Raw genomic sequence first — 12,424 nt, forward strand, 5'->3', positions numbered from 1 at the left:
TGTTTTTTTCCCTGGATTTTTTGGTTGGCATTCTGTCTCTATCCATTAAAATAAACCTGCCATAAAAATTACAGATCCTTCATTTCTTTGTAACTGGGCAAACTTACAAAATCAGCAGGGGATCAAATAAATATTTCCCCCACTGTATTTAACCCAGCATTTTTTAGAGAGTGGGTAAAAAATATTAAAAATAACCCAATAAAATGACCCAACAAGCTGAACCCAGCATTTGAGTAAAAAAAAAAAATAACCCAGCATTTTTAGAGTGTAATAATGATTTCTTAAGAATTCAGATTTAGCAATCACAAACAGCAACTGATACACACTAAAAAAACATTAGACTGAATGTGCACAGTGAAGCGTTACAAGAGAAATAGAAGCAGCTTGTGTGCCACTCAGAATTTAATTAAAAATGTTAAATTCAATCCTCAATTTCAATTGAATTTGAATTGAGGTAGCAAATAGGAGATAAAACTGCAATTTGAATTTGAATCGATAAAAGACAGACAGACAGGCAGACAGACAGATAGATAGATAGATAGATCTAGAAAACCACATTTACTTGATTTTTGATGCCAAACATAAACAGACATGCAGACAAGACATGAAAAAGTGGCAAAATCTACATACACCTTTGTTTTCTAATACATTTTTTGGACAGTCCAATTTTTTCTGCAGTGTGCGGCTGTGTGTGTGTTCGTGGACCATAACAGCATATGTCTTCCTCCACAGGGGGGAGATGGTGAGTTTATCCAATCATGACTGAAAGACAATAATGTTGATCAGGTGCTGCACTGGCAGTGCATCTGTTCTCCGCTTTAAATAGATCCAGAGAGAGGCTTTTAAAGACTGCACATATTTCCCTCCGTCCCGTTGTCCATCCTGGTGTGGCAGGATATTAGCTCCATTAGCTTTGGCTCTGAGCCGACGGATGGATGCGGACAGGCAGGAGAACATGATTCACGCCCCAGCGAGGGGGGTTGCGGGGAAGGCCATAAGTCACACAGGGCCTGTACAGGGCATCCGATCCACTCTACTCAACCAGGTGCCGATCAATAACATCGAACCACTTACAGGCACTCCCTATTCAGATGCCATTCACAGATGTGTCCACCGCAAGAGTGATCACACGCGCGTAGAAACGCACATGCACACGCTGCAAAATGCATGTGGGGGAGGAGGTGAAGGGGAAGCAGGACGGATGGAGAGACAGGCTAATGAAAAGAGGAGTGAATAGAAGCAGGATAGAGGAATGAGGGACTTGAAGGAGACAGATTATTAGGAAGGAGAGCCACTGACGGGAAAGAGAGAAAAAGGGGGGGTTAAAAAAGATGGTATGTTCGTACTACAGTCTTTCTGAAAGAAAGCGCAGTGTGTACTGTATACTGTACATTTGCATATGCATAAACGACACATTTGCATTTACATGAATTTAGCTGGGGTTTTTTAATACAATGCAATGTCCAAAATGAGGAAATTATCATAAAGGGGACAACAAATATTAGAATATACTGTATATAAATGTGTGTTTATGTACATATATACAGTTAGGTCTGTATATTTGGACACTGACACAATTTTCATAATTTTGGCTCTGTATTCCACCAGAATAGAATTAAAATGAAACAATCAAGATGAAATTGAAGAGCAGACTTTAAGCTTTAATTCAAGGGGTTGAACAAAAATATAACATAAAATGCTTAGGAATTACAACCATTTTTATACACCGCTATTTTTATTCTCCATACTTTTTCTTCCTGTCATTCTGGTACAAGTAGATCTTAATTTCAGCCATCCAAAGAATGCTTTTCCAGAAGTGGTCTGGCTTTTTTAGATGTTTTTGGCAAATTTAATCTGGCCTTGTTTGCACCTTGTGGTGAACCCTCTGTGTTTGCTCTCGTGAATCTTCTCTTGATTGTAGACTTTGACAGTGACACACCTACCTCCTGGAGAGTGTTCTTCTCTTGGCTGGATGTTGTGAAAGGGGTTTTCTTTAACATGGAGAGGATTCTCCAATCATCCACCACTGTTGTCCTCCATGGACGTCCATGCCTTTTTATGTTGCTGAGCTCACCAGTGCGTTCTTTTTTTCTCAGAATGTACCAAACTGTTGATTTGGCCACTCCGAATGTTCCTGCTATCTCTCTGATGGATTTGATTTGTTTTTGAAGCCTAACAATTGTCTGTTTCACCTGCATGGAGAAATCCTTTGACTGCATGATGTGGGTTCAGAGCAACAGCTTTCAAATGCAAATGGAACACTTAGAATTAACTCCAGACCTTTTCCCTGCTTAATTGATGTAGAAATAATGAAGGAATCCATGAAATGGCTTTTGAGTCAACTGTCCAATTACTTACGGTCCCTTGAAAAAGGCAGAGTGGTAATCCCAGCGTGGCGAATATACAGCCTTATCTCGCGTCTACGAGTGTGATATTTCTTTTATACAACAGTTTGACGGCACGAGTGTGTAAATACATAAAAAACAATGGAGTGTCTTTAAGCATTTTAAGTCCTCTTCACCCACGTATTCAAATCTAAAGTTGACATTTAACAGCTGAGCCCAAGCCTCTGTTACTAATTGTCACTTTAGAACTAGTAACGAAGGAACGTTTAGTTGCTTCATTAAAAGCTTATTGTATTACTGTATTAAAAGCGGTGTAGAGTATTATGAGAGCGAGATTGACTCAGTGATCGTGATTACCTGCATCTGATCCAGCATTCATTCTTCAGATCAATCTCATAATCACAATAAAACATTAGTTTGAATGTCCGATAGGCTCGTACTATCCTTTCATCTGTTAAAGGTGATTCATGATGACAGCGCTGCTCAGTGTGTTTGTTGGCTGCCTCAAAACTGCACTTTAGTATTTTTCAATTTAAAAGTCTTTACTGCTGACTCGTAAAAACATTCTCTTGTCTCTATCTAATGGCGGAACAATGTAACAAATCACCATCATGAACACACCCACACAGAAACACACACGGTTTACCAATACTAAATACTACTATTATTTATATAAAATATTATTTATTGAATAATAATATTGAATAAACAACAACAGCCATCATAAAAGTTGCTAGGCAGTTCAATCAAAAGTACAAAGGCGGTGCTCTGAACATTGAAGTTACGTAAACATGATGAGATTTTGCCAAAACTATTTGCTCTGGAACAAAAAATAGATTAATGAGACCAAAGACTGCCCTTTAGATTTACCCAATACTAAATATCTCGTTTAACCACTATAGAGACATCAGAGCCAGCGGTAAATTCCAGAAGATCTGGCCAAGGTGAGGTGCTCTCTCCGCGGGTTTATGAGCGCAGAACGGCCGCTGATGCTCTGGAGCTCAAGTCTCTGAAAACGTCGAAGCAAATTTTCAAATACACGTTAGATTTATTAACAAACCGCATTTTGAAGTCCAAACAAGTACATTCTTGCCTAAAAATCTCTTAAAACTACATTCCGTGACATAAAAACAGTATTATTCTTAAATTATAGTGGATTAGGGTGGCCATGACGCTGTCAGAAATACGGCAAAAAAAAAGAAAAAAACATTTTCAACTAAATACTTAAAAAAAAATATATATATTCAATCAGCATATTCATATATACATAAAATGACAGGGATATTTTTAACAAAATAGTAAAAAAAAACATAGCAAACCTATACTTGCTAAACGGAAAACTCAAGGGCTTTTGTGAAAAGTATAGATCTACTTCTGCATATCTATTTGTTTATACCGTACAGACAGCCAACATTTATTACAAGCGGTGAATTACCCCTTTAAACATGTGCACTGGGGTCATGTGACAATGTAGCATACAGCTTGCACCATTTAACATACATTGTGTATAGCATGCTATTTCACAACTATTTGTGAGCAGCAGACAGTTAACAGTACATACTGTGCAGTTGGAGTAAGCAGCACACTAGTAATCGACTGTTAACACAGGCAGAAGTTGACAGACGCTGGGCAGGGGTGGAGGCAGAGCAGCATGCACAGGAGTGTGTTTTATGTCTGCGTTTGCGTCAGACTCATTAAGCTGAAGGCAGCAGTGCTGAGCTCTGGACGGAGGACTCATTCCTCATTTATCTCAACAGTAACACTGGATCAAGAATCATCAATTTAACGTGTCCATGTGCCTTTGTGAGATGCGCTCATTCATACAAATGTGTAGCAGGACGATACAAAATCTGCAATGCATTTTTATTTCCTTTATATGTTTTTCTGAGTTAAAATAATTATTGCAGAATAACAGAGACTGAGATTTGATTGGATAGTGACTGATAGTCTGTCATATTGTTAGTTTATATAACTCTCTGTCTATTATTTCAGAGATGGAAAAAAAGTTATTGTATTGTGATAAGATTATGATTAAGATTATGAAAACAAGCATTTTCTTCTCTTTAAAATAACGTGCACTGATGAATCATGCAAAATAAGGCCATTTGTTAAAAGAATAGTTCACCCTAAAATTAAATGTCATTTACTTGCCCTCATGTCACTCCAAACCTGTATGATTTTTGTGGAAGAAAAAATTTGAATGTTTTTGTTTTCCCCTTACAAATAAAGTATCTAAAAAATCTTACTGACCCCAACCTTTTGGACTGTAGTGTAGTGTTTTTTTTTTTTTGGAGAGAGAGAGAGAGAGCTATGGAGAGGACAGAATTATCAGTGAACAACAACTTAAATTTGTGCATAAAATTAATAAAAGACTTGGAATACAGCATATGACCCATATGGACCATTTATAGCACATTCTGCCTCACATCTCCAAATGTGTTCCTCAAAAGAATGAAAGGCTTTGAAAGAACATGAGGGTGATTAAATAATGATAGAACTTTAAATTTTTGGGTGCACTGTTCTTTTAAGAGCACAAACAGGGTCAACTGTGGTTGCGGCTGTGTGTGTATTTTGCGTTAAGTATACTTGGATCTTGTATCTGACAGGCTCTTGGCATTGCAGCTGAAGAATTCAGCTGGGTCTCACGTCACACACAAACATATACACAAAGATGGAAACACACTCCTCCTAAATGACCCATCATCAAGGACGTTCTGCTTTAGCCAGCGCAGTTGTTGTCCTGTTTTAAGACTCACACAGGAACACACCTTTACTCTGTGCTCTCAAATACTGCAGAGCTTTACCCTGGTGACCCCCCATATGGCCACTAGAGCGTCTCTCTCTCTCTCTCTTTCTCTTTGTCTCTCGGTTGTCTGTGCTGTTATATATAGCTGATATTTGTGCACTTATGGACTGAAATGCTTGCTGTTCCTGGAGTGCAGAATCTGCCAAAATGACAAAGTTTATCTTCATTAAGCACAGAGAGTTATCTGCAGATTTCCACCGAACACACACTCACAGACACAAAACATTTCCTCATTGACTCACAAACTCTCTAGACTTGCCTACAGCACATGTAAACACACCCTTTCTCTTTATCTCACACATACATCCTGAAAGGACCTTTTTACCTTTCACAGTGACTTGACCCTTCGTAAAGACCCGCCCCCCTTCGTTATTGTTGCTATGTCTGACAAGCCATGCCGCTCTCACACTACACATCATGTTCTCACGCAGTGAAAAATACATCGCGCAGCAAAGCGGAAACTGACAGTGTAGCTTTAGTTAGGAATCAGTTTTTAAATTCGGTAAAAAAAATTTTTAAGAACTTCAAACAATAAACTGTTTTGTGGCTCTTCAATGTCCCCTGATGGATCACTGCAGTGCCTCAGTTCAAGCGGCACATTAACCGATCATCTCTTCCTCTTTACTAGTTATAGCATGATGAAATAAACATGAATGAACATCAGAAGGTATCTTTTATCAGCCACAGAAAGATGTCAATATGTAATTTTTCAGGTTCAAGTCCACCGATGTTAATCTACTTTCCTGTCTGAATTGTCTGTTGGACAAAAATGGCAGATTTGGCATTATGATTGGTCAGATCGCCTGTCAATCAAACTCCATGTGAAGGGTCCCTCAGAACACAAACAGGCCCAATGGATTTTTTTATTACAGAAAAAAGTGTAAACTTTGTGAGATGTAAACTCAGAATTCAAGAAAAACATAGAATTGTGAGAATTCTGACTTTTTCTTTGAATTCTGAGTTTATACCTTGCAATTCTGATTTATTTTTATTTTTTTTCAGAAATTGGCTTCCATAATTTATTCATTCACTTGATAAATAATAATAAAAAAATACATTTAAGAGTTTGCACTTATTCAAATCAATCTATGGATTCCCACACTTTTTTGTTAGCTGAACCCCTTTGAACTAATTTTTTTTTCATGACATGAAGGTAAATTAATAAAATTTTTCATCTTGTTTTAGTAAGTGTTTTCTATTGGTTGTTTATTTTATTTTAAAAATATTTATTTTCATTTTATATTTTTTATGGTTTATTCATTTTTAGCTTTTCATCAACTCACAAACCATAGTTTGGAAAACCCTGAATTAATCAATTCATCCACTTGCCTGTTCACTCATTTATTCATTTGTTTGTTTCATTCATTTATTCAACTCGTCTCACTGTAACAATAAAGAGCCTGAACTTTGATCACTCATTTAATTAATTTATACATTCATTCATTCATTCAAATATTGTTGTTTTACCTTGTTGTACAATCACAATAAAGAACTTAAATATTTAATTGATTTATTAATTCATTATCCTGTCCACTAAATCTTCATTTACATACATATTCATTCAGAATTCATTGGCTGCACATTTTGGGGGAAAAAATCTAATTGCTCAAAAAAAATTAAGATTTAAAAAAGGTTTAAAAACTTAGATTTTATAAGATGTGCTTGTTTGTAGGGCTGCACAATTTGGCCAAAAATGTATTTGAATTTTATATATATGTGTGTATACACAAACACACACACATACAATCCCTAATTTATTCTATCTATTCCTTTACTCATTCTTTCATTCATTTATTCTTTTATCATATTCATTCTCTCAAATGTTTCTTCTCAAATTCATTTTCTCAAATCTCAAACCACTCAACCATTACTGCCCTTAAGATGGGCTGGATGGAGCTCACATTAGTTACACACACACACACACACACACACACACACACACACTCACTAACGGCACATCAAACGCCTCCGGCTGATGTGATATACTCCAGAGACTGAAGCATGTGGGGAGATCGGTGAGTAAAACAGCAGATGAGAGAGGTGTGTTCTCCACAATAACACCCAAACTCACAAAACAGACGTGAATGCTGCCTCAAATCCTCACATCCAAATAGCTGTGTGCTGTTACATATCTACAGCCTAATGGCCAATAAAACAGGCAAAACAATCCTATAGACTTACTGTCCACTGAAGGATGGATCCAAGCCATATTATAGCGGGATGGACTCTTTTGACTTGGGCAACTAAGCTTGAAACCAACTTGCAGATACCCAAAAAGAAATGCCGTTCTTATTGCATTTACTGCCCTCAGTAGTGTGCTTTTAAATGAAGGTATCAGATTTTATCAGAGTAGATCAAAAAAATCTGAAATAGTTGTGTAACATAATGCTTGTAAAAAGTGTTTGCACAGACAAACTTTTCACTGATTTTTTAGAGGAGTCATAAATGCAATCCAATACTTAGGCCAAATGATAAATTAAATAATAATCATTGGGTTCAATTTTTTAAAGGAAAAAGTTCTGAATAGAACAACACTCACATATTTTTTCAGAAACTGCAACAGTCTAGTTTATATGACCAGAGCTAAAGACAGGTCCCGTGTGCTTTCAAAGTACAGACATCTTACAAAGCACATCTGCTGTAAATATAAAGTACACACAGAAAAATCTGCCCCATGATGAGCAGGTGCGCTGGTCTCCTGTAACTCTCAGCCATTTGCAAAGAGGGAAATAAGGGAGCTCTTACTGCTTTGGACGCTGACGTAGCTGGTGGCGTTTTCTCTGCCCAGCGAGTTCTCCGCCACACAGGTGTAGTTCCCAGAATCCTCCAGTCTCACTCTGCTGATGTGAAGCTTTGAGTTTTTCCTGCGCAAAGCAACCAAGACACAAAGAAAGAGAGAAATTGAGAAAAACATCAGGGTATATGAGGGCAGAAATTCAAAGAGAGACAAAAAAGTCAGATGAGAAAGGGGAAGAAAAAAAACACATTGGTAGAGACTTTGTGTATGTGCAAATGTAGTTGCTATTTATCCCAGAAGGACATGATCCTGTATCACCATGTTGTTGGGCCTAGAACAACATTGCTATCAACCAATCAGACTGTAGGATCATATGCTGCGTTCCAACTTTAAAGTCAGAATTTCCAACACTCTATTCGGAAAAGTGCAATGAAATGGCACTTGCACTTTGGAAACTGTTGCAGAAATCCCAACAATTCTGCCAAGATGAGCTCACATAAACATGCCAGCACATAAAACCATTTAATAATAAGCACAGTTGAGACATCACATGACAAAAAACTTGTGTAACAAGCAAAGGTTTGAAGAGACAGGTGTATAAAATATGATAAATTGTTTTCGCTGCCTGCCAAATACTAGCATTACAATTTTTTGTCATAGCATTGGACAATAAAATGCCCTTACATTTACATTCAAAAGTTATTGTTATTATTATATATTGGGTGTGATTTTTTTATTTTCTTTACTTTTTTAAAGAATTAATATTTTATTCAGCAAGGATGCATTACATTGATACATTACATGACAGTAAAGACATTTATAATGTTAAAAAAAGACTTCTATTTTTTCTTTTGAACTTTCTATTCATCAAAGAATTAAGCAGCACAACTATTTTCAACATTGATAATACTAAAATGTTTTTTCAGCATATAAGAATGATTTCTGAAGGATCATGTGACACTGAAGACTGGGGTAATGATGCTGAAAATTCAGCTTTGGCATCACAGGAATAAATTACATTTCTATATATTCAAATAGAAAACAATTCTTTTAAATTGTAATATTACTGTTTTTTTTGTTTTTTTTTTACTGTGTTTTGCTTAAATAAATGCAGCCTTGGTGAGCATAAGACGCTTTTTTCAAAACATTACAAAATCTTACAAACCTCAAACTTCTGAACAGTAGTGTATTTATTATTTGTATTTAGTCATTTAGCAAATGTTTAATCCAAATTGACTAACAAATAAGGAACATCACAAGCAATCAAGTCTGTATGGCTGGAATCAGAGATACAGATCAGGAATATCCCACATCTGACTTCGGGCTAGGATTAGGGTTAGACCTAATTTTTGATAGGAATGTTGTTCCAGGACCAACAAAGGATGTCGGTCAAGGAATATGTCCAATTTGGCTTCATCACATCATGCGTGGGGTCTCTAGTGGTGTCAATGTGATACTCGCATTGTCTCTCTGGCCTTCTCCTCAGGTCAGCATGTGGACAGCTCATTAGAGGAGCAAAGCTCTTGAAGGATCTCGCTCTGGAGCCGAAAGCAGAGAAAATGGCAGCTGCGCATATCATCCTCTGTCCTTACTTTACCTCCATCATTATTAAACCATCCCTGTTCGTGTTGTCAGCTCTTTCACTCACAGTTCATCGGCGTAAGTGTGCGTACGAATGTGAGCACATGTCTCCGTGACTGTGGATCTGCAGTTTCAGCACACACACATTTGCAAAATTACACAAGGGGCCGGGGAACAGGCAATCCTGTTAGAGTGATCTGCTTTCTGTGGAAACGTGCACCTCAGCACTTTTTCTCGGAGAACAGAAGAGGACCGTCACGTTACGGAATGCCCTGAATTCTCCCGTATGTTTCTTTCCCTGCGGTCCCGGCATATTGAGCAGCTACATACGGACTGACTGTGACATACGGACTGAATATACAGCTCCATGTGCACTATTGATTTGTGTTACAAATGGCTAAATGACATTGATGCAATGTTACTGCAACATGTACAGTTCAGCAGCTTTTTATTAGATCCTTTATCCCGTTTTATGAAACGCAGCTTTCCCATATATTAAGACATTTGCATGATTATGCAATTTTCACTGAAGACTAGTTTATCTAGACCCCAAGCGTATATAAACTTAGTCATATGTTTTTTTTTATTATTATTCCATTCTCCACCTACAGACGCCACTGAGGGAAGTATTGCGTGTTTGGGCCCACACACTCTCCCCTCAGATGCGCCGGCAACCCACGGTCCCATTGCCAGAGAAAAGCAATGAAGGGGAAGTAACCCACAATTTACTGATGGAGCTTCCTTAAGATAGTTGACCAGAGCTTGGAGACTCAACATCCTTTATTCACTTATGAAGAGGAATAGTTCAGCCAAAAATGTAAATTTTAATATCATTTACTCAATATCTTTCAAACCTGTTTGACTTTTTTTTTTCGACATAAGCATAAAATTACAGCCTCCACTTGCACAAAATGACGCAAGTAAACTTGAATGTACAGTAAGTTACACTACTGTTCAAAAGTTTGGATTTAAAAAAAAAAAGAAATTAATATATTCAGCAAGGACATGTTACGCTGATGAAAAATGATAGTAAAGACATTTATTATGTTACTCATTATGCTACAGCTTTTAATAAAGTCTGTTCTTTTGAACTTTTTATTTATCAAAGAATCCTGATAAAATGTTAAGCAACACAACTGTTTTCAACATTGATAACAATAAGAAATATTTCTTAAGCACCAAATCGGCATATTAGAATGATTTCTGAAGGATCATGTGACACTGAAGACTGGAGTAATGATGCTGAAAATTCAGCTTTCCATCACAGAAATAAATTACATTTTAAAATATATTCAAATAGAAAACACTTCTTTCTGATTGTAATATTATTTTAGAAAATTACTGGTTTGACTGTATTCTTTGATCAAATAAATATAGCTTTGGGGAGATTTCTTTCAAAAACGTAAGAAAATCTTAATCACAAACAAACTTGTGAATACTTTTCGAATTTATGTGAATTGATGTATTCAATCATTTTGTACTTTCCCATGAATGTTAATGAATATGACATGATGAAATATTGACTAAATTAAAGAATATTTGTATATTACAATATGAGAAACTGCAAATGAGATTTGAGCACTGTAACAGAAGGGTCAAACTATATCTTTCATTTCTGTCTGTTTCTCATACAAGTCTATCAAATGGCTTCTGAAGATTTAGACATTTGGACCATTTTTTGGCAAGATTAAGATGTTTTTTGGTACTGCTCTCATTATATGAGAAAGAGCAGCATGAACTTTCTTCATAATTTCATAAAGAAAAAAAATCATACGGGTTTGGAACAACATGAGAGCGAGTAAATGATGAAAGAGTTTTCATTTTGTGTGAACTACTCCTTTAACAAGACGTCTGCATCTCTCTCCTCTCTGAAAAAAAAAGAGTCTATTTACAAACTGGGACAGTCTTTTGCTTGAGTTGATGGGAGATGTATTTTTAATACCTCTGATGCCAAGAATAGTTCTGCCAGCGTATGAGTAGTGTGTTTGCTTGTGCATGTGTGTGTGTGTGTTTGATGAGTCTTACTTGTTGGATTTGATTTTGACGTCTTTCCTCTTGCGGAGCTGGCTGCCGTCTTTGTACCAGTTGAAGGAGGGGCTCGGGTTGCCCACAGCTTCACACTTGAGTGTCAGCTTTTTACCTTCCAGGAGCCACTGAGAATCCATGGACTTCACCTTCGGAGCTGATGCTACAGACGGAGAAAACAGACAGAGAGTGAGCAGAAAAGAAATGCAGGTTTGCCCAAAGGACAGAGAAAGCACACATTTGTTTCTCTTTAATACCTCAGTTGTTTCTCGTAGACAGCAATGAGCAATGCTTTCGCTTTGGACTGATTTAAATAAAAACAACAGAACACATAATGTTGCAAAACATATTAGCTTGTTATTTTGCGGTGTTTATTCCTTCCACGTTCATTTTACATTTTGCACACTCGTCCTATTTGCTGCTCTTTTTATTTATCCTAAGGAATTTTAGGAGAAACATTTGAGACAAAAAAATGAAACATAACTGGAGCAAACTATGAGCAATACGGATTCCTTGGGTGGAGGTGAGATTGACTGAGGTGACAAGTGGAGAAGAAAGAGAGGTTACTGCAGAAAAAAAGAAGAGGGACTGATGGAGGGAGGGATGGATTTTGTCAAAGGAGGAAAGGAGAGAAAGAAGAAGGCATGACGGCTGAAAATGCAAGGAAGCATGTTGAGAGACAGATGCAGACAGGAGGATGAAGAGAAGCAAATAGAAGAGTGGGAAAGCAGAAAGAAGTGAGAAACGAAAGAGTGTGTGAAAGATTAATGGGGCTCATCTTTCTGCAGTTTACCTTGCTAAAGTAATCCATCTAGCAATGAGAAACAAGCCCAATATTGTGAACTATGAGCAGTAATAAAAATACAGTACATTTAGTGCAGCAAATAATGATCACACACACACACACACACACCCACACACACACACACA

General features: G+C 37.0%; 1 protein-coding gene across 1 annotated transcript in view; it reads right to left on the reverse strand.

The window, feature by feature from the left end:
* LOC107660158 (pro-neuregulin-2, membrane-bound isoform-like) overlaps positions 1-12,424 on the reverse strand; it is a 72,224-nt gene that overhangs the window by 27,012 nt on the left and 32,788 nt on the right. Inside the window, exons 2-3 of the mRNA XM_016449397.1 lie at positions 11,495-11,657; positions 7,897-8,015 (exon numbers count right to left, since the gene is read on the reverse strand). Coding sequence (XP_016304883.1) covers positions 7,897-8,015; positions 11,495-11,657 — 282 coding nt within the window. The remainder of the gene's footprint in view (positions 1-7,896; positions 8,016-11,494; positions 11,658-12,424) is intronic.

The sequence above is a fragment of the Sinocyclocheilus anshuiensis genome, unplaced genomic scaffold (genome assembly GCF_001515605.1).
Source record: "Sinocyclocheilus anshuiensis isolate Anshui unplaced genomic scaffold, SAMN03320099.WGS_v1.1 scaffold888, whole genome shotgun sequence".
NCBI lineage: Eukaryota > Metazoa > Chordata > Actinopteri > Cypriniformes > Cyprinidae > Sinocyclocheilus > Sinocyclocheilus anshuiensis.